Source organism: Parambassis ranga, chromosome 7 (assembly GCF_900634625.1).
Source record: "Parambassis ranga chromosome 7, fParRan2.1, whole genome shotgun sequence".
Taxonomy (NCBI): domain Eukaryota; kingdom Metazoa; phylum Chordata; class Actinopteri; family Ambassidae; genus Parambassis; species Parambassis ranga.
Genome location: NC_041028.1, coordinates 15,107,207 through 15,131,139, shown reverse-complemented (window position 1 = coordinate 15,131,139; position 23,933 = coordinate 15,107,207). Strand labels below are relative to the sequence as shown.

The 23,933-nt window shown below is 41.9% G+C and overlaps 1 protein-coding gene across 1 annotated transcript in view; it reads left to right on the top strand.

Annotated features, from left to right (window-relative positions):
• The window catches only part of tafa5l (TAFA chemokine like family member 5, like), a 37,279-nt gene extending 14,718 nt beyond the window's left edge, over positions 1-22,561 (top strand). The window contains exons 3-5 of the mRNA XM_028410398.1: positions 7,164-7,291; positions 18,226-18,269; positions 21,751-22,561. Of these exons, the coding sequence (XP_028266199.1) occupies positions 7,164-7,291; positions 18,226-18,249 (152 nt within the window). The 3' untranslated portion in view covers positions 18,250-18,269; positions 21,751-22,561. The remainder of the gene's footprint in view (positions 1-7,163; positions 7,292-18,225; positions 18,270-21,750) is intronic.
• The last annotated feature ends 1,372 nt before the right edge of the window (positions 22,562-23,933 follow it).

The following is a 23,933-nucleotide window of genomic DNA, read 5'->3' as shown; positions in this document are numbered from 1 at the left end:
GCCACAACAATGTGTGATTCACAGATGAAACCATACCAGAGACATTAAAATCTTCACAATCTGTTCTGAACAGTGCGTGCAATACAGGCTGCTGATGGCGTCAGAAGGTTTGTTTTTTTTTTGGAAAAATCTGTTAGTGTAAGTGTAATGATGCTAAAAGTATCCGAGTGCAGAGTACACAACGGAAAGGTTATTCTGATTTTTTGAAACTTGGCAAGATAAACCTCTTTCTGAAAGTGCCGTAATTGATTAGAACAGAATGGTTGTCTCAGATATGCATCAGTGAGATGTATGTAGGGAGCTTAATATGATGCTGGTCAGTCAGGGCAAAGTATTGGCCATTACTCTTCTTTAGTGGGACTGAAGCCTGTTAGAACAACTGGTAAAAAAACAGCTCAAGGATCAGCACCATGGACAGCGGTGGAGACAGACTCATAGCTTCGTCCTTATTCCATGTTACGTACACCTACGTGTCTGCTACTATTCCAAAAAATATTATACAGACAAAGCTTTTTAAAAAGCTAATGAAAACGAATATTTGACTTCTTTTGGACATGTATGTCTACACAGGCTGTAAAAGGAGAGCTGATGTATTTCAAAGCTGCAGAAAATACCTCAAATGAGACAAATTTTGTGAATGGTTTGTATACATCTCCCAAGAAAGTGCTTTATGCCACATGTCTCTGTTGCATTTGGTAAAAAGAATTAATTCAGAATAAGACACCATGCTGTTTACATAACCCATCTGGGCCTGTCTGATTATTGTTTCTTCAGCACTAGCCTGAAGACTGGGATGTTCTTAGACTCTTGGCTTATGTGGGCCTTTGACTGCGCTGTCAGGTTACCAAACATGCTGAGGGAGGTCTCTGCTCTACTGCATGATAGAACAGGAGCTGCCCTTCCTGACTCACACTAACAGACCTGAGCCTTCTGAAGTGGTGCAGTCTCTGCTGTACCCTGAAGCAGACATCTTCCACATGGACGTACCACACCAGTTTGCTTTCTATGTGGTCACTCAGGTACATGTATGAGTCCTTGTGCTTTAGTGGATGACCACTGCTGACTGATCATGACGATAAGACTGACTTTCTTTCTTGTCAGTAGAAACTGGCATCAATATATTATTCTGTTATTTTAAAGCTCACCTCAGTAGAAAAGACCGGACCTCAGTGACCGCCTTTCAGACCTTTCAGAGTGTAAACTTTTTAGGGTGAGTTCAGATTGGAGAAACTCATCTGTGCATTCATAATCACCATCAAAGGCATGTGGATTTGAGTGCCTGGGCTTTCTTCTGTCATGAATGGAAGCTAAAAAATCCAAGGATTACGTCTGATGTAGCCTCTGGGACATTTTCAAAGTTACAACACACTGCAGCTGGTGGACGAAACTGAACAAATATATTTTTATTTTTTTTATTTTTTTGTCTCTGTTCCTATATTCATACTTACAGGGTATAAAGAGTTGTCTTTGAATTTAAGGGCTGATTGGTCCAGAAGGCAGATGCATTGCTTTTGCAGTATGACATGTTTAACTTGTTATTCGTTATTTGATCTAAATCACTGAACAGTCCCACACACTGTGGCAAGAGCTCCGTGTTTTTCTGCAAGTAACTTCTTTTGTTGGCCTTTTTTCAGGATGTATTTCAAGCTTTTTTGCCCTCTTTTTGTGCTGCTGCATGTCACTGTTGTGCAGGTTTAGTCTGCACACTGTACACAGGAGGATTATGTGCTTTTCCTTGCTTGTCTCCCTGCTCTCTCTCTCTCTCTCTCTCTCACTCTAATCTGCTCCCCGAGTCTCTCCCTCTCCCTTTCTCTGCTTGGCCCGTTGTTGCCATGCCACCACATCATACTGTAATCGTGTGAAGCCTGATCGCTACCACGATAAGCATCTGCAGGTTGCAGGAAGACCATTTATATGCTGGATAGAAGCTCCTGCCTCATTCTCAGTGAATGATTACTGACAATAAATGGTCAAAAAAAGGTGATGTAGGAAGGAGATTAAACTGAAATGAATGGTTTCCTGAGATGTTAGACACATCACTGAGGATTGGGTATGCTCTTTATTTACTTCCTGTAAATGAGAACAAGGCATTCGATTAAGCCCTCACTTTTATCTCAGTAATATCAGGTCACACATACATACATGGGGTGATTCTCACACATGTGCCTCCCTGAGTTTGTTCCTCACCAATCATTACCATTTTATGCTCTTCCCATTAATGAGACTGCCTGCACTGATGTTTCAGATTAAAAGCCCTCTAGCTGTTATTATCTTGCCAAGTTATGTGCTTGATGCCAGCTACTGCTACTGCTGACCTGTCAGCTGATCTGTGAGAAAGCAATGAGCACGTTTGATAGCCGTGTATTGATAAAAGTGTCTTTTTTGTGCATACGTTTTCTTACAATAATGGCAAAAATGGCCATGCTAACTGCTTCCCTTCAGCTTTCAGATATCCTCAACAGGCTTTTATGTTTCATGGTCTGTCAGCAAACTCACCCTATGTCACTATATGTGGAGTTTGTCATAAGGGACTACACTATAGCTCATTGGGAAAATGAACATTTTCAAACGCTCCTTACATTATTTCTATGTGGCGTTAATTGCATCATTACTGTCGCATAATTAAAATGCCACATGGCCGCCAGCTACATAAATATTAGGTGCGACGACTGACGGCACATATTGCTGATGTACTGACCATAGACATAGACATGACTTTTCATGATGCATTGTGGGATAGCACATGAGAAAGACAGGGCACAAGTAACCATGAGCGGGTACTTTGGGACACAGTATTGCTCTGATTGGTTGAGGTTAGCTTGTGATATCCAATCAAATGCCAAGTCTTCCTATAAAAGCACCTCCTTTCCAAGCAGTTTCATGGTGCAATTTTTTGTGTAACAAGCCATCTGTTGTATCAGCTTCTTTTACCAGAGCAAACTTTAAAACACTCATTTTTTATTTAAAGCTTTTATTTTAACTTTAGTGCAATTCATTGGTGGTAGCTTGGAATAAATATAAAGTGAAAGCTGTTAAAATAACTCTACAAAAGTTTTTCTCAATTTCTGATTAGTGGAGCTTGAATTTTCCATCCAACAGCAAAACCAAGAAATTCTATCTTTTTGATTAAAAAAGAATAAAACAGAACCTCTGCAAGCAAATGTGAGTGTTTAACTTTAGAGAATAATATGTCTTGATATGAATGTTTTAAATTATTCATATTAAGATATTGTCCAATGCTTCTCTCTCTCATGGTCTTCACAAAAACCAAAGAAACACACACACACACACACACACACAAAACACAAACCCATTTTGAATAGGAGCCTCAGATGGTTTTCTTTGCATGAAAAGTTTGAGTGTGGATACATTTGAAGCTTGGCTCGTGTCTGTGTTTATTGTTAGATTTTTCTGCTGTCATAATTGGAATTGAAAGACCATCAGGCTTCTGGTAGGAGGCTGGAGGACAGAGGGCTGAAAATCTGGCTGCTACAAATTAATCTATCATTGAAGCCTAATTAACATCGGCCAGAAAGCCTGTAAAAACCTGCGACAGTGTTTCTGATGCCGTTAAGCTGGTTAATCTTGTTGATTGCTTATACTGTTGCTGTAGAAGCATTGACCAAAAGAGACACATTACACAGTGTTGCGATGATTCATTCTTTATGTTTTTGTTTTTTTCTTTTTGATGAAAAGAATCTTCTAAAACTGCTCATCTAAAAACATTTTAAATGAGGTTCCTGTGGCTTCAGTAAAAGCATGATGTTATTTTTATACTTCATGCAGTGGCAGAATTTCATCAGATTAGCACTGGGTCTAGTTTAGAAGCCTCCTGCCCTGCGTTGAGTCTCGTCTGGCAGTGTGCTGTGCTGTGCTGGGCAGGGCTTGGCACTGCGTATGGGGTTGGGGTGGGGTGGGGGCGGTGGTGGGGGACAGATGGTCTTACGTGTGATCTAGTTAGAGGTCCAGAGCCATACCCCAGCAGGGCCCCTGGCATCTGATGAGCCTGGACGCCGACAGTGACGCCAAACAGGACGGGCCACCCAGGTGTCAGCCAGACAGACAGAGACACACACACACACACACACACACTCCCTATCCTGAAACCACCACAGCCAGCCAGCTGTGTCACCTCTGCTACTGCTGCCACCATCACAAACAGGGACACATTACAGGCCTGTTCAAACACAACACAAACACAGATACTTAAAAACTATACATAGGCACAACATTTCTTAGCCTTTTGTACCAGTTGAATAATCCAACAAGCCAGGTTTATAATAACTGCAGCATGTAAAACATCCTGTGGGGTGAAATATAGCAACAGGCGGATCATTTCAGACAGATTCAGCTCAAAAGCTTAAACTCTGCTCTGGATTCTGTTGACGTGTGGGTGGTTGTACCACATAAGCTTTTTAACGTGTCTACAATTGCGCACACCAGCATTTTTTGGAGAGATAGGTTTGATGGATGGAGACAGGCTGAAGCTAAACTGCGGCTGCACCGCTTTGTTGCTGCTTGTGTTATTCATGTTTTTGATGAGGTTATCACAGCAATGCTCTCATCCCAACCAACGCTGTGCGAACCTACTCCACACCAGGAGATTCATCAAGTCATCATGGATCAGCTCACGCTGTCATGGATGGCATTGAAAAAGTAACAAGGGCAAGCTATTGAATGTCTGGATCCTGTGGCAGCAGCTGAAAAATGCATTTATTTTAGCCAACCTCCGCGACTCCGGGCTGGCTGGCTGGCTGGCTGGCTGGCTGGCTGGGCTGATGCACTCCACGGTTAGTCAGCACTCCCACCGCTTTGCCAGCTCAGCTTTTATTCTATGCCCTGGAAATTGAGTTTTGCTGGCCCTGTAATGTACTCAAACCTACATCTGCAACTGACTGATAAATCTACGCTTTGTTGCGCCTGACGGATGGCTGTGAAAATGAAAATTTACCGCGGCATGTTGCTGTGTCAGGAGGAAGGTCACTTTAGATTTTCCCTCTTCTCCACTCAGGGTGAAACCAAAATGACCACTTTGTCTCAGAATCTCATTATGAAGCTTTAATATTTTTCTTAAGCTTGTTCTGTTGGATGAGTTGAGATGTCTGCACATCCCTTGTTCCACTGCTGTGTGTCTTTTTGCTGCACTGTGAGGGCAGAAATGAAACCACACACGTCTCTTCTTCCCATGTGTCAACAATATCTATTATTTGCTGAGCGAGAATGGCTTTATATTTACAGAGCAGTAATTGTGTGTGCGTGTGCATGTGCGTGTGTGTGGTTACATACATGAGGATGCTGTCCAGGCCAGCTTGATAAATACTACAAGATGACAGATCTTTATTGCAGAGCAGCAGTCGGGGTCTGACACTCCAAAGACCAATTTCAGACTGTTAACAAGGCCTGGACCAGGAATACCTCATGGTAAAATGTCACCAAGCCTCCTCTTTCCACACCGCTTTACACCCCCCCTCTCCTACTTCCTCTCTGTTCCGCCCTCAGCTCTCCTGTGGTCATTCAACGAATTGTAGTTCCTCTCTTTCAATTTGCCGACCATGTTACCTCGTTCCACAATGTGCTGTCCCTGGGGGATCGTGGGTAGGCAGGAGCGGTGGCCCTGGCCAGGTCCATAGAGAGCTGATAACCTTTCAGTGTTGCTTTAGCACACTGTGTAAAGAACAATCAGTGCTTATCAGTCTCGACTACAGACGAATGCTAATTCAATGTCATGCGGTCAGATTGCAGTGGGAGAATGAGAGCTTCGCCAGCTGACGCTCTGACAGACTGATGTCTGCTGTTGACTAATAAATTTAAGCAGAGTGAAGACTGGTTTTGTATTGCACTTCTGTTCTGTAATCCTCTCCTTATAATTGACGTATTGAACTTTTTTGGAAAATGTATTTCAGGTTTAGAGCCCAGCAGGTCTCATGTGGAGTACCACAGTTGTACAAAATGATATAAGAAAGGTCTCTTATATTAACTTCCTGTATAATGGGGGATGCTTGTGGGAAGGAAATCCTATAGAACCAGAGCTTAAAAGTGTCTAATTTATTAGGTTAAAAACATAATTCTGTCAATTTTCACATGGTTATTAATTTAAGGGGTTGACACAATAGATACAGTTTCATATATAGAATTGTTAAGGGTTGTAAATTGTGGTCAAATACCCTTCTATAACTATTAGTGATATCACGGACCATAAGCCACGTCATAGCGTTCATCATTTTGATTTAACACATCCAATAAGAGCCCCCACCGGCCTGATCTGAGGGACTCCAGCTGCATCACGGAAGGGTCTCCTCCAGCAGCCAGATGTTAGTGGATGTTTATCTAAGGTGAAATGTTTGTGGTGAGGATACAAGTCAAACACAGGACTTACATTTGGGAAAATGGAGTGAGGATTCATTTTCTATCAGAAAGCATTTCTAATATACAGACATGATGTAACGTCTTCCAATAAAAATCTAATTAATCCAACAGCATAAAATACAGACATAAAAGAATGAGTTCATTATTTGCTGGCGGCTCAGTGCAAAACCTAAATTTATTAGGTGAACCCAAGTTGAATCAACTGGAGTTGGAGACAAAGCTACGGTTTAATAATAATAATCCTGCTGATAAGCTGGAGTCCTCTGACTGACCTGTCAGTGGTCACTTTGCATTGTGGGTGATGTTGACGTTTGAAAAGGAAGAAGAGCACAATGTAACAGAGCAGATTCTGTTATAGTTCATACACTCCTTTATGACATACTGAGTATTTAAAAACCAATCTGTCACACTTTAAATAAAGATTTAATAGTGAACAGTTTTTAAATGAAAGAGTTTTTTGTTGTAAAATGTTCCCCTAGAACGACCCCGAACAAGTTTTTCATGAGTATTAATTGTGACAAAATGTCAGAAGCAAAAAGCAGTTTTTCTGTTTGGAAGCTAGCATTAGCAAGAGAGTAATTTATGGACCACCAGCTGGTCTGTAAAGGTTACTACCACAGGCAATGCAGACATGCAAACTCAACAAGAACCTCATTAAAATACTACAGGCTTTTAGTCACGTCAACGTACGGTATGCGGACACTTCTTCCTGTCTGCTGAGCATTCAAATGACATTTTTCCTCTGGTTTTGTGAATCTGCATCTCTAATTTGCCTTCATGTGTCTCCCCCTCCCCAGCACGGATCGTGCGCAGCCGTCAGTGGTGTGAGATGGCTCCCTGCCTGGAAGGGGAGGTCTGCAGCCTCCTGTTTAACCGATCTGGCTGGACCTGCACCAGGGGCAGCGGTCGCATCAAGACTGTCACGGTAATGTATAGGATGTGACATTAGTGTGCACTTAAAAGCATCATGCCTATGTTTTCAGCTTGAGCAACCCCCACAGATCCATGTTGAACCTAACCTCAGGGCTAAGAGGCAGCCGCAGATCCAGCTTTCAAAGGCTGTATCGATACTGAACCACAGAGGGCAGGGCACTCTGCACTGCTCTCTGTGGGTTTGAAGTCTCAGGCCTCCACTAGGTCTGTGATGTCACCAGAAGGGTTAATTAAAAACTATTTTTTCACCAATAAGAAACAGCAGATTTTCCATACTGAGGCCTTTTCAAACAAGAAGAGTAAATATATGACATCACTGTACTGTTGGAAAATAATAAAAGTCTGTGACCTCTCCTTGACTTTGTTAGATGTAGATAAACACAAAACATGTTACATTTTTAAAGCCCTCAATATGGTGTCATCTGGTCCTCTGTAGGCTCCTCTCTCAGTCCAACATGCATCCAATGCCTTAGAGCTGCCAGTGCTGCAGTGCTGACTGAGCGCTGATTAATTCTTATTTGATTCAGCAGTGGAACAATACAAAGGAAGCTCAGAGTGAGAGGGTTAACACAATCTTTTTTTGCATCAGTAAAGAAGAAGTGTTATCGTAAATGTGCACAAAAAAAACATAAAATAATACAACAATCACTCTCTAGGCACTACTGCTTGCATAGCAAGTGGCAGAGTCACCATGGCTACAGGTCTCTCTGTCGCTCCATGATTCACACTATACAGCACCACTTGGCAATTTCACACCATGCAACTTTATGTTCAATAAATAATGGAGCCTATCTCTACTATTTCTATATCATGCCGACTAGCTCTCTCACCAGGTAACCACCAATTATTTTTGTTGGCCTGACAGTTAATTTGTTCAGTTATTTTCCCTCTACTGTCTCGCCAAGACTGTCAAAAAATCCATGTTACACTGTTGGCAATTGGATGTCAATTATATTGTTCATATTATATGTTCAATAGTTCTGTTTTTGCCCAACTTGAGAAAAAAATGTGCTTTTGTTTTTTCTGGATTCTTTCTGTGGATAAAAATGTTTCAAGTTGTATTGAGCCATGTTTAATTATTTGCACAAATTTGAAATAAAATAGATGTAAATGGGATTTTTGATGCTCACAGTGTTTAAAAAAAACACAGCAGGGCCACAGCAGCCACATTGCAAAAAGTCCTACTAATTTTTAGTTCCATTAAAAATTATGGAATATATAAACTCTCTACATGACCACAGGCACTAAGAAGAATGCAAAAAAAAAAGTTTGCTCAGTTGATGGCTGAACAGCAGTAGCTGTCTTTTTGCTTCTGGGCAGCAGAAATATCACTGCTAATATTGTTAATATAACTTTTCTATATATTCAACATGATCACGGTGTTCACCATTGTGATGCTAACTTCACTTTACATACTTACTACACTCTATATAGCAGCTGCTTAATTTAAAGACAAACCAACAACCACCATGACATGTGATCCGCCTCATATGTGAAGATGTCAAAACAAAAAGCAGACTATAGAAAGAAGCAGAGGTGATACAGCGAAGCACATCATGGTGAGGGCAGCCAGAGATGACACGATGGACAGAGAGTGACAACTGAGCTCGTCGTCAGGTCCGCAGGGCCAAAGGTCACCCAGCAACTGGCCCTGTTGATTTTTGCTCTCTCTTAATCTTAACTCTGTCACTGGATGTCTCTTCACCACCCACACCCCCCTCTACCTCGTCCAACCGCCCTGGGCAGCTGTGGCAGATTTCACGCACGCATTCCCACCGTGTCGTAATTAACAATGACAGCACGGTTAGGTTAGGTTTTGTACATACATTTACAAAAATGCAGATTACGTGTCCCGCTGCATATTCTTAATGAGCTGTTGCTGTGCAGATTTTCTTTTTTTTGGCACAAGTTAATCTCAAGTGATGCTGGTGGTTATATTTTTTCTGTGTGGTGTGCAGGGATAAGGAGGATTTGGCAGCAGAAAGAGAGGAGGTATCCAGAGGTATTTGTTGCAAGACCTGAAATGGGAGGAAAGCACATTCTGGAAGATAAATGAAAATGTGAAATCGATAACAAGGATTGATCAGGCTGGAGACAGAGGGAAGAAAGAGGGCCTGGCTGCTGCTCGGCCACTGGCCAAGCTCTGTCCACGACTGTGTGAAAGAGAGAGAGGAGAGGGAGCTTTAATTGTGACAGAATCTGTCTTCATGTGGTCTCACACTAATTATATTACATTCCAACATTCAGTGTGACAGTGCAGGTCCCCGAAAGCTGATAACAGCTATGCTCATTACTTATGCTGCAGTGCGCAGCTTTGATGTAGGTGGAGTTGACAAATGTACCTGATGGTGACAGAACCTCATGCATCTATTCAAACATGGTGTACTGTATATATTAATTATACATTGGAGCTTCACAGTATTCAATAATATCAAATACAGCTTAAAAGGTTAAAAAAGGTAGAAGTTAAATAATTAAACCAAAGATGACATCATCACTGTCATAATGGGGATGTCTGGGCTCCTGAGGGGGCCAAGTCAGGTGAGTAGGGTTGGATGAGTTCAAATCCACCTTGACTTTCCCCTGTAGCTATCTCAGCAGAGTAAGTTCCTTTTATAGTGTGACCTTTTTCCATGTAGTCCACTAGCAGTGCTGCCATTACATCACAGAAAACAGAACCACCTTCATTTGTCTTTCTTGGGAGCTGTGCACTGTGAATCTTTCCCATTGACAGTAAAAACTATGGACAGAGCTTCCGTGACGTCACCCGTTTGTTCCTGAAGAGTCGTTTTGAGGCTCGGTGGGAGGCTCCGGGACACTCTGACCGCCGCCACGTGAACTACACTTTTTTCCACTTCCACATGGGCTACAAGTCTGAGCCCTGAAGGTTGCCACTTTCCACTGTTATTAATAATTGTCTAAGTGGTGGACAAAGTCTCATCTATGGCAGACTGCCCCCTGAAATGCTGAACCCATTTCACATCTGTGGATTCAGGGCAAGCTGACACCTTGGTCTTTTGGACTTTGTTGTACGTAAGTTAATCAGTGCATATCATGTTGCATCTTGTCAGAGGTCCCCTATGTGGTGTCAGTGATCAGCTTTCAAGGATGGAGTTCATCTTCCTCTCTCTCTCTCTGTACCACATTTGAATCTAGCAGCCCACTTCCTCGCCATGCTGTGAGGAGGTGCACCCTCTGCTGTCATCACATCCTCGTGACTTGGGAGTTTTAAAATCAGACATACATCAAAAGTTATTGACTTCTGGCTTTCTGTGCAATCACTCAAAGAGTTCAGCTGCATTTGCATGTAATGAGAGCTGTATGACTCAATCCCCTGCCTTATCCCGCTAATGTGTCAATCACTCCACATCCTCACAGCAGACCCGCCGTTCCCTATGTGACACCGCAGATGTCTGTTAAACAAGGTATGGGTCCAGACAAAGTCATCTCAGGAAGATTACTGCACTGTAATTTGGTCGAACTTCAGCTCTTGCTGATATTAAAAACTTGTGGCTGAGTTTCCAAGAATTTTTTCTCTTAGTTTTTCACAGTTCATTTTTGCAGAAATCACGTTAACTTTCTGACCTTTCTTCTAGCGCCACAAGAAATTCCATAATCTAAAAGACAGACTAGGAGGAAATGCACTGCTCACATTTATTCTCCTTGGAGGTAGAACTCTTTGCATTCTGAACATGAGCCACCCTCAGGCCAAAAATACAAACTTTGCATACCAGAAATGTTTAAATAGGCAGATCGCCATTAATTTAACACAGCATAGTCATGCTCCCATGAGGATGAACTCCTCAGATTTTGACAAGCCTTTTACTCTGGAGTTCCAATAATGATGTACTAGACATTTTTTGGCCAAATAGTAGAAGAATATCAAAGTTACTAGTTTAATCATTTGTCCTTTTATATGTTAATATAAATATATTTTAACCCTTCATCAGCTGGTCCTACTGGTAGCATGAAGAAATGCCACATGCAATTGTTCCTCATGATCAGGTATGCCATGTTGTAAAACAAAATAACAAAGGAAGAAGAATATTTTTGAATATTTGCATCATTACTGTTATTTATTAATGTTATTGATTCATCCCTGAATCAATTTATGGTCTTTTGACAAAAAAGTAGCAGAACTTTTACATGTATTATTAAAACTAGCACCCTATTTGATTTACATTTATTCAATTAAATAAAAAAAAAACAAATGTGGATACTGAAAAAAATATATAATACCATTTTTTAACAAAATTTCTTTTGACATGTTGATAAAGCGATAGGTAAAGGCTATAAACATTGCACACAACCTGAAAAATGTTTCTAAAACACTGCACGCCTCCTCCTCACTGCCTCGCCCTCCTGTGTGTGTGTGTGTGTGTGTGCAGCTCACGGTGGCACTGCCAGGTCACACACTTCAGCCCAACCTGATAATGGAGTTTGCATATGCAGCCCGCTCTCCACTGCCAGCTAGCCATTAATATGAATCACTCTCTGGAGGGCACCCCCCCACCCCACCCCCCCACCCCAAACAAGCTGGCAATTTGTCTTCACTAGTGAGCTGCTGAAAGGCCTACATATGATATTCTCCGAGGTGGAAAGTGCAATACAGGAGGGCTGGGGCAGGGTGTTATGAGGTTGGTTTCATACACTTGACAGGGGGGTGTGTGAATGTAAATTGCTGGGTTACACTGGGGCACAGTTGTGTGTTGGATGTGTGTGTGTGTGTGGATGGAAATGGCTGTCAGGTGGAAAATTGACAGACAGAGACAGAATTTAGGGCAGTAAAATGATTTTTCTCCTTTCAGGCGAGCAAGTGGGTTGTGAGATTGCATCACTCACTCTCTGCTCTGTGAGAGCTCTTGAGAGCATTTGAGCTCTAATATCAGCCTTTGCTAATGCTTTGTCTTTGCAAAGTGAACTGTTTCTTCAGTGAGAGAATCAGATCAGGCTCTTTTCTTAAATATGTCTAGAGAGAGCCTAAATTATCAAATGCAAGTACTTTCAACCCTGATTTAATCACATTCAGACATTCAGTGATTTCATGTGCACTTCATCCCACAGACAAAACTCTCTAACCCTGGGAAAAAAAAAAAGAAATGAAAAAATCTTCCTACACCCACACAACAAATGCCACCGCTAAGCAAGTGTGTGGCTCTGAGAGAGACAGAGGAGTTGTAGTCGGGTGTTTTCAGGAGGGTTTCAAAATGAGCAGCATGCGCACAGACATGCACACACAGCACGACCCAGTAGGTCAGAGAGCCTTGCATCGTGTTTTTTAAGCATTTTCCCCTTTTTTTCTGCTCTGGTGGCCCTCCTCCAGCTATATGTGCTCTCTTTGTTCCAGCGTGAGCCAGGGCAGAAAGCTAGTGGAATGTGTGTAGTCCTGCCAGTGTTGCTGTAAACATAAAGACATCATAGCTGGTTAGCACTGCAGGCTGTTTGAAAGGATGCCACATGACACAAAATCATGATTTGTACAGGAAATAGTGAGAAATGGGAGAAAAGGAAAACAGGTGTTTGGATAAAAAACAGGATTTATGACACCATGTCATTAAAAATGTTCTCTCACTTCTTTCATAAGAGGTGAGAAAATTACATTACACAACTACAGATGATGTTGTGGCGTTATGTAACGCTCGCTAGCACCTCACTTATAATGGCTTCAGTGTCTACGACAAAACGAACAGGCAGCCAAGTCATGTGTCGCCATGGTCACTGCTGTGCTGGCAGCCCATCTGACCAGAGACAGACTTCTAATGAGCTCGCTTCTCAAAGGCAACGCAAGCTCTGTCAGCAACTGCTTGTCTGCCTTCTTGAAATGAATCGTTGATTAGCATGGTGAGGTTGGAGGGACGCTGCGGAGATGACAGATCTCTGGTTGGTATCGTTAAGTGTCAAGTAGAAGCAGAACAAGACATGTTGTGTCCAAGTGTCCAAGTAGAATCAACAGAAAGCAATAAAGTTTTGAAGTCTCAGGTGTGCTGCCAAAACCGCCGGAGCATTTTTTCAGGTTTCTCTGGTGCCTGGTGAGTGAAATTTGGAGTGAAATTATCCCCACACACAGCAAAACTCCGAACCCATTCATTTTTTATTTTTTTATAAATATGTTAAAAGCTTCAATGCGTTCCAGAGCTCCATTGTTGCACAAAAACACATCAGAAGTAGTGGACAGTAGTTTACTGAAGTACAAAACTATGAGTAACAGTTTGGAGTTGTGTGTGCACGTCTTAATACAACTAAAAAGGTTTTCAAAATACAGGCACATGCTGAAGAAGAATGAATGCTGCTGCTGTGGCTGCTGGTGTTGGTGGTGGTGGAGGGTTTTGTTACCAGTCTGTGAATGTGGCTTTATTTTTTTACGAGCATATTTCATCTTTTCAGTCTGGCAAATCTTTATCTAAACAGCTAATCTCCCTGAGAATAAAAGCTCTTTTTCAAGTGGTCCTCCAGCCCTCCTCACACTTATCTTTTATGTGATTTGAGTGTATTTTTTTAAGCTCTTGTATTTGTCGCCTTTGGAATCTTTTGGAAACTGATTTGTATTCTCACAGGGAACTAGCTGTAGATAAAGGCGGTCTGTGATTATGAAATCCCCCTCTTCTTCTTACCAGGTGCTGTGACCAGCAGCATTAAGTTAGCCTAAATAAAATGTAAGATAAGTGACGTAAAGGTTGATTTCATGAATAGCAACTCCTTGTGCTGATGTCTATGAAGAACGCATACAGTAAAACTGTGCACATGTGCTACAGCAGCAACAGATAAGTGGGGAAATCAGCACTGGAGGAATGTTTGCATCTTCAGAATGCACTGAAAAAGCAGAACCTTTTTTAAAATATTTAATATGTACGCTGTGCCCCGTGTCTTTTAATGCTCCACTAGCTTTCATTCTCATTTTACATTATTATTTTCTGTTGCACCAGCAAGTAAATTCCAACAATTGTACACAGCTATTAAAATCTATTTCAGTTGTGTCAGCTTGAACAAAGCAGAGATGAACTTTCGCTGAACCTTAAGTATTTTAGTGTCTGCTGAGATAAATGTAAATCTACTATTGACCATTTTATTTTTTAACTCACTGGTAAATCGAACGACTTGCTTGTGGCACCACCCGCGATTTGACACACACACACACCTCAGACAAAAGAGCATGCATGTGTCCATGCTTTCATGTCGTGCTGGCCCACCTCCAGGCTTTCATAACACACTCCTGTTTGTGAACTGACAGTGCTGCTGTCATATTATATCTGACGGTCTCTCCCTTCATCCTCGGGGATAACAAACTGTAGCTGGGCTGCTTTGCCTTTGGATGTACATTTATAAAATGACTGATGTTCAAACAGCATGTGTTGCCCCCAGCTGCCGAGCGTGCACACACACAGAGTACACAGAGGTTAACGCCGGATAAGCAAATCTACTTTTTTTACATCTGTTTCATTTGCAGATTGTCTATTTATCAAGCAGAAAAGAAAAATGATCTTCTTTGGTTTCTCCTCATCTGTTTGTCAGATGCCGTGGCGTGATCATCAGTCTCCAGGAGATAGCATGTGCAGTGATGCAGAAAATATATTGAAATAGTTTAGATTGATAGAGATGTTTAAAAAGAAGAAAAAATACAAGCCAACCACACCATTTCCCTTTTTTTCCATTTGTGTTATCATAGGTGTGATTGTGCTGACGTACTGCAGGAAGCTTCATGACTACATTCATAGTTTCTGTTGATTCCTTTGGAGTTCATTCACATAGTGTTAAAAAAAACAGCTCGTTGTTTTTACTTTTTGTTTCCTCTGGTGCTGCTGTTATCTATTAAATATGTTCTTTTGTCAGTTTGGCATTCGTTGCCCCTCTCTGTGTCTGGGATCTGGGGTGTATACGCGTCCCTCTCTGCTGTCACGTTCAGCGCTCTGTACCCCACTCCCTCTATTTGAAGTTGTGTCATCGCCGTGCTTTGAACTGCCATTTGTGTTTTACCCTTCACACTGAGTTTTGTCTAGTGTGAAATTGTCTGAGCCACGGGCCACGTTACAGTGCAGGGCTTTTGTAATGCAGAAAGCTGGACACATTCAAGCACTCACTCTGCAGCATCCTGTTTCAAAAGGCTGATACTTCTGAGCCCTTTGGATCTTTCATTGATGCATTTTTAATCATGTATTTAGTGATGCTGGCCCGTGGTGCATCATTTCTCACAAAACCTCACACCTGTCTCCAGTGTTAGACTGACATTATATATGTGCTGATGTCATCACATACTCTTCACATCCCCACTGTGGCCTGTATTCAGAAATGCTACTGTGTGTTAAAGTAAATGTGTTTTTCCTTCCACTCCATGCAGGTTTCAGCCAAAACTAAACACATTTTCACATAAAATTGTAACTTTCCTGCCCTATAAAATGATCTTCTGACTAATGATTTAAACTTTATTTTTCATTAGCCAATAGAAGAGTTTGCAGTTTTTTTAGCTTTTTGTGTCCTGGTTAATAATTCTGTAACCTCTCAGTGCAAGCTGTGAGGTGTCAGTGTCATGGCCCCTGCTTGTTTTGGCGCCCTTATGTTTACACACAAAAAAAAGCAGCTTTAAATGTGTCTTTTTAAGCAGGATTTCTTGTTTGTAACTGCTGTTACTTCAGGAAAGGATTTAAAATTGAGTCAAAACATGCTCTGTGTTTCTGTAGCTGCATCACCAGACATAAAAAAAACAGCAAACACAACCACATGCTTTCTAACTAATCTGGTTTTGTTCCTGTGAGATAGCTCAGGGTCTGACGCTCCGATGCCTTTGAACATCAGGCTCATACTCCGAGCATGGAGCATCCACTCAGGGTCTGCAGCAAGCTTTAGCTTTGCTTGTTAGGCTAACAACAGCAGCAGCAACAGCTCTGGTGGTCTGTAATGATTGGGACCTGTAAGAGGCTCCAGTTGATGAAACCAACTAAGTCCTGTGCAAGAGTCCACTTGTTAGCAGAGAGACCTGAGGGGAAGATTTCAGCTCAGCTCCTGTCTCCATAATGGCAGAGTGGGACAATTTCATGTCACCACATATGCAGCCTTTTAGTTTAGTTTATCTCTGAGCAAAACAGCAGCTTCTCCTCTCAACTACAAAGATTTCTGTAAGTTGTAATGCTACCTTGGCTGAGAATTTTATTTGTGTAATGTGAGGCGTGCTGTATCTTAAAAAATACTTTGATCCTAAAATATGCTGTGCTGATGATAAGGAAAGAAGTTAATTGAAGCCCTTCATTTTTTTCCCCCAATCTCCACTGGCACCCTCTCAAAGATCCACGCAGTACACCTCATTTGAACTGTGAAACTTTATCATTTGTGCACAGCTCTCGGTGTTTAAGTGGTGATGAAACGAGGACACGGCGAGCTAAGAGACCAGGTCCAAATGTTTCAATTTCACCACAACACAGGCAATTAGCAAAGAGCTTGTTACACTGCACCCCCCCCCCCCCTCCTTCCCTGTCTCACTCCTTATCTGTGCATCTGCCTCATCCCTTGTGCCAGCGGGAAATGAATATGTCTTCGATGTCCTTGGATTCCTGTCTTGTAAACACCATAGGCGGTGAACACTGTTTACCGGTGTGCATGGCAGGCAAACAGCCGTCTCCATCTCCTCCACGGTTTCGTCCCGTGGGGGCCCAGCTCACCTTGTTACCCTTTTAATTAGTCGGAGCAGTTAATAGTGCCGGCTGCATCTGCCGCCTCAGCACTCTGCTCTGACTTCAAGAATCGAATCGATAGCTCAGAGTAGGACTGAGGCGTGAAGACGAGGCAGAGGCAGGGAGTCCTATTGTGAGAGCAGCTCAGCTCCGCTTATGATGATGTTTGGAGTGAAATCAAACAACAAACTATTTTCTTTGAAGGAACCCTTTGGAGGGAGGACTGTAACAATAGCTATTTCTCCTCCTGTTTCCTTTAGCCTACATTTTAAAGGATAACAAGGTCTCTGGGTTCCTCATGCTACATTCCTCTCACTCACAGTTTCTCCTCTCCCTTGAAAATGAATGTAATCAAAAATCTAAGGGTTTGCTCGACAGATTCTATTGTGCCCTTATAAGCTTTTATCCCCTCCAAGCCCTCATGCTCATTTCTTTTCTTGTTTTGATTTAAAGATGCAGTGGAAGTACTTAGCATTTAGATGACATGCTGCTGGAGAGGTGTGATGGATCAGCGCCTCTTCAGAGGACTGAATTTCTTCGACAGTGCCTGGGCCTGGCCGGCGTGCCTGGACGGACAGAGCCACGGAACGACAGGCCAGGCGGGCAGCGGAATACCAAGTCCGCCTTAACTGCTGCTGCTGCTGCTGCAGAAGGAGCCTGGCACAGCCGAGAGGAGAGCGGCGACTGCTGGGAATGCCAATGTGCAGCCCAGACAGCCGTCTTGCCTTGGCTCCTCTGATTGGCTAAACAGACCATTAGCTCTCTGATTATGATTAGCCGAGTCATTATCTACACAAAAGTGGCTCATTCACCAATATTAAGAAGGCAAGGAAGCCCCCCCCCCTTCTTTAGTCAAGGAGGAAAAACAGCACAAGTTTTTGTCCTCTTTAGAACAAAGCTGCATTCACAAAGTAATAAAGTGGAACTCTGTTTATCACCCTGCCTCACAGCAAATGTGCTAAAAATGTGTGATGGAAGATAGAGGTCTCGCACCCTTTAATGCAGACAATGTGGCGGCCATATTTTCTGCCAGCATCCACAGAGGTCATAAAAAACCTGGTAGAGAACAAAATAACCTTCAGCTTCTTTGGTCTGGACTTAGATATAATTGGAAGAAGTGCCATCTGTGCTTTTAAATGGACATATGCTGCTCTGCGTCCAAGGCCAATGTGCTGAGGGAACGTTAAATAAACTGTACGTGAGGACTAGCCCTCTCTGTTCTTTTTAATGTTGACCTTCCATGTTTTTTCTTTTTTCTTTTTTTCAGCCTTTGCCCAAGGAACCGTCGTAGGATGCAGAGAAAAACAGCAAGTATGACTTTCTTAATGGTGCATTATTTTATGCTGATTTGCATGCGGAGTGGTTCACGTCAATATAAAAGCAAACAAAGACATTTTGATTGCAAAAAAGAAAAAGAAAAAATAGGAAAGAAAACAGAGAAAAAGCTATTAAAAAAGCCTCGGTGAAGCATGTTTTTTTTTCCACATTAAGTGCTTAAATGAAGGTCATCCAGGACTAGAAATACAAAGCACAGTAAAAGTCCATCTCAGGAAGGACACACTTTGATGTATCAATACATAACAAAACATAGAACTTAAATAGGTAAATGGCAGCTTTACACTGTTAAATAACAGATTAAAGCTGCAAAGTGGCTGCATTAAACACGACTGTTTGTTTTTACCCTCTGAGGGCATTGTATAAGAGTGGTTACTCCTTGTTGCACCCTTTAACATACACTCAACAAAAATATAAACGCAACACTTTTGTTTTTGCTCCCATGTTTCATGAGATGGACTTGAAGATCTAAACTTCATTCCAGATACACAATATTACCATTCCTCTCAAACATTGTTCACAAATCTGTCTAAATGTGTGATAGTGAGCACTTCTGCTTTGCTGAGATAATCCATCCCACCTCACAGGTGTGCCACATCAAGATGCTGATCTGACATCATGATTAGTGCACAGGTGTACCTCAAACTGCCCACAATAAAAGGCCACCCTGAAATGTGCAGTTTTGTCTCACAGCAAAATGCCACAGATGCCACAAGCATTGAGGGAGCGTGCAATTGGCATGCTGACAGCAGGAATGTCAACCAGATCTGTTGCTCGTGCATTGAATGTTCATTTCTCCACCATAAGCCGTCTCCAAAGGCGTTTCAGAGAATATGGCAGTACATCCAACCGGCCTCACAACCGCAGACCACGAGTAACCACACCAGCCCAGGACCTCCACATCCAGCAGGTTCACCTCCGAGATCGTCTGAGACCAGCCACTCAGACAGCTGCTGAAACAATTGGTTTGCATAACCAAACAATTTCTGCACAAACTGTCAGAAACCGTCTCAGGGAAGCTCAACTGCATGCTCGTCGTCCTCATCGGGGTCTTAACCTGACTCCAGATCGTCGCCGTAACAGACTTGAGTGGGCAAATGCTCACATTCGATGGCATCTAGCACGTTGGAGAGGTGTTCTCTTCATGGATGAATCTCGGTTTACATTGTTCAGGGCAGATGGCAGACAGCGTGTGTGGCGTCGTGTGGGTGAGCGCTTTGCTGATGTCAATGTTGTGGATCGAGTGGCCCATGGTGGTGGTGGGGTCATGGTATGGGCAGGCATCTGTTATGGACGAAGAACACAGGTGCATTTTATTGATGGCATTTTGAATGAGATACCGTGATGAGATCCTGAGGCCCATTGTTGTGCCATACATCCATGAACATCACCTCATGTTTCAGCAAGATAATGCACGGCCCCATGTTGCAAGGATCTGTACACAATTCTTGGAAGCTGAAAATGTCCCAGTTCTTGCATGGCCAGCATACTCACCGGACATGTCACCCATTGAACATGTTTGGGATGTGCTTGACCGGCGTATACGACAGCGTGCACCAGTTCCCACTAATATCCAGCAACTTCGCACAGCCATTGAAGAGGAGTGGACCAACATTCCACAGGCCACAATAGACAATCTGATAAACTCTATGCGAAGAAGATGTGTTGCACTGCATGAGGCAAATGGTGGTCACACCAGATACTGACTGGTTCTGAGTCCCCAGACCGCCAATAAAGCAGAAACAAAATGCACATTTCAGGGTGGCCTTTTATTGTGGGCAGTTTGAGGTACACCTGTGCACTAATCATGATGTCAGATCAGCATCTTGATGTGGCACACCTGTGAGGTGGGATGGATTATCTCAGCAAAGCAGAAGTGCTCACTATCACACATTTAGACAGATTTGTGAACAATGTTTGAGAGGAATGGTAATATTGTGTATCTGGAACGAAGTTTAGATCTTCAAGTCCATCTCATGAAACATGGGAGCAAAAACAAAAGTGTTGCGTTTATATTTTTGTTGAGTGTATGTTCGATTAAGCAAGAAAAAGGCACCACTATCCTCTGTACTTTACACATTAAAGAGTGGAGCACAGTCTTACCTTTAGACCAAGATGATGGAGATGACACATGTTGCAGATGGGGAAAAGTTTGCCACCGTTTTAACCCAAATCATGAGTACTATGGAAACCCAACCTGCCAGGTTTTGTCCTAACAAAACTGCTAATGAAGTAATCATGGTTACACGTGCATTCATAAAAGATTAACCTGCTGTGTAATCATCACAGACAGCTCCAAAAAATAGCCTTAGATTCCACAGGAACAGATTTTTTCAGGATTTGGTTGGTTGATACAGTTGGAGCAGTTTATAGCACAACACTTTAACTTTGCTTCCATTTTTCTTCTCTCTAAAAAAAAAACAAGGAAATGTACAAAAGATTAAACTGAATTCCTCTCCAGAGAACCCTGACAGAGTATCTGTGACACTTTTATATTCTGCGAAACCACAAGTATTTGGAATCTGCATGCTTTCTGTCTCCTAGCCAATATTCTAAGATTGATTTTTCCCTCTTCCTCCAAGAAAACAAAATGAATCATGCACAATTACCAAGGACGGGGAGAAAAAAAGAGGAGAGAATTGTGGGAGGGGGGCGTCATAAATATTTATTTGCCAGTCCTGGGAATTTGTGCAATTCTATGTGGATTTGCCAACTCATATTTAAGCATGTGCATGATGTATATGGGCAGTCCTGGGGTGTCACATTTGTCCACTGTCACCCTGAATCATTTATGGATTTATCCATAGAACACTTTCATGGCAGAATTCTATTATTATTTAAATGTTTTTCCTGATCAAATGATTGGATAAATGGAGTTATTAGCTGCAGAATATCACTTAAGGTGAAACATACTCCACGTGTAAAGAAATATGCAATAACTATCAACCTTTGATTAATTACCTTCTATTATGCCAGGAATATTCATTTATAATATTTTTTATGTCCATTTTCTATGCAGTTTGGTCAGTCATGACATGTTGGACATTTAACTTTCACTTTATATTATTTTAACAAAAACAACACTGCCATAGGAATACAATTAGAGCTCCTGTTTCATTCTTATATTGTTTGCATGTTGTAGATGAAAACTGAAAACACCTGCAGGGGGTAGAGGAGCGTTTGATTATAATTTGGGATATGTGTGTGTGTGTGTGTGAGTTGCAAGATTTAAATTGATACATTAAACTGGCTTATTATTCCTAATGCATCAGGAAGCACACAGTGTACTTCTGATGCAGAAGAAATAATGAAATTAATTTAAGGTGATAAAGTTAATACAAAGTTGATGACTCATCCTGCACTCAGTGGCCTATACTTTTTGACACTCCCATATTAACTTCATTTCTCAGGCCCAAATGGTGTGAATTCTTTTTTCTCCTCTTTCTTCCTACTGCAGGTTCATTGACATCCACGTTACAAAAAGGAACCGAGGCCACCTGAACAATGTGTCCATTCACCAACGAGACTTCTAGACTTAACAAAAAATAACAACAAAAATACAAAAAACTAAGAAAAAGATTCCAGAGCTTCTCTGGTCACCACAGTGAAAGACCTTCAGGTGACACTCCCTCTAAGTGAGCAGCTTAATGGAACACCATCAGCGTTCAAATCCATGGACCCATCACAGAACTAAAACCCCTGAGAGGAACAGACATCAACAGGGCGGCACCTGGCCTTTATTTGTTTTCTGTTCACCACCGTCTGATCAACAGAGGATGACTCCTTGAAGACTTTTTTTTGTACCTTTGTCAGAAGGTCTCTCAAATGTCAGCAGCTTCATCCTCTTTATTGTCACTGCTATGGAGCCGTCCAGGGTTACATCCCAGCCACGTTCCTTTAATGACAGCTCACTGACTTTACTGAGACTGTCCGTCAGATTCTAGCCTTTAACACCTCACTCTCATCTAGCTGGGTGAAACTTTACAAGGCCGCTTCAATCTCTGCATACGCACTCGCACACACAAACACACACACACACAGACAGAGGACGGATATTGTGAAAAAGCATGAAAGTCACACAAGAGACTGCAGAGATGCTGACTGTCTTTCTTCACTGAATGAAGATCCTGCTGGTGAAATGTGGACATTTTGGATGACTTAGCTTATATATTATGTTTTTTTAATGTGGTGCCAACATAGACTAGAAGAGTAGTTTTTGTCAATGGACCTCACACATCTTGTACACACCACTGGGAGCATTTAGCAGATGTGGACCCCTGGCTCATTTTAATGGTTTAAACAGTGTGTGTGTGTACCTGCATCTTTCCATGTGTGAATGCTTTTCTGTACCAGTGAGCAAGTATGTGTGTGTGTGTGCGTGCACATCCAGAGATACACTGTGAAATAAGTCATATCCAATGCATCAGTCATACTCTTGTATATTTTTGGGATATGCCCAGCCCAGAGCTCGCCATCTGGAGATAAAAAAAAAAAAAAAAAAAACATTTGGGATTTTACAGATGTTGGATCTCATTTGAATCCTGGGTTTACCTTTTCTTTTCTTGTCTTTTCTTTAGTACATAGAGATATTTATATTGGGAGGGGAATATTATGGAAAGTGGGGAACGTATGTCACATAAGTTAAATTCTGTAATTAAAATTAATTCATGTGTGATTAAATGTATTTCAGAATCCTTGTCTAAACTGACTGTATTTTTAATATGTAGATGCTTAATATAGTGGAAAATAATGTACATATACATTCTATATATCCAACAAAAGACTATAGAGAAGGGGGAGCACAAGAGAGAGAGTCATGAGATGGACACATAAAAAACACAAACACCAGTAAGAGCTTTTAACCACACAGAAATAAATACAACACCAAAAAAAAAAAAAATTATCTGACGCACTCACAGATAAATTAATGTTCACAGTTGCGGTCAACGCGGTGATAAATGGAATGCATGCGGCGCTATTCGCCTGCCGTGGAGCATGCAGGGACTGAGGACACTTCAGTACATAAAAGGAGAAAGCAGTGACTTAACCCTTCGACCCTGACGTTATTGGACAGCCTGCTCCACCTGAGCCACAGGCAGCCACAATACACTGGATTATAAAGTACAAGTGTTCATGTTAATGTGCCTCCCTCCTCTCTTTGATATGTCTTTGTATTAAGAAAAAAAGCGGGACATCTCCATCTTAATCAAGGCATTTGATGATTTAAAGAGAGTGACTGCATCTGGGACCTACAAAGCGTGAATTCGGTGTGTGTGTGTGTGTGTGTTTTCCAGGTCAACAGTGGTCTGTTTAGTGAGAAAATACCAATTTCCACCTGATGTCATGTATTTGATTTCACGCTGCCTTTATTTATCACTTCTTTGCACTCACCGTAAATAAATTGTCCCTTTGATTTGACTCATTGTCAGCACAGGAGCTGCTGCGCTCTGTGTGATTTAAGTAAAAAACACATAACTGGATGTCCTTTTCTATTTTTACTCATGTCAAAAGTGTCTAAATCTGGTATTCATACTAACACACTAACACAAACAAACTACATCCTGGAAGTTCTGCTTCTGAGCCAGTGTCCATAAACTGTGAGGTCTATAAATGCATAAATTTGTTGACCTGAAATGTCCA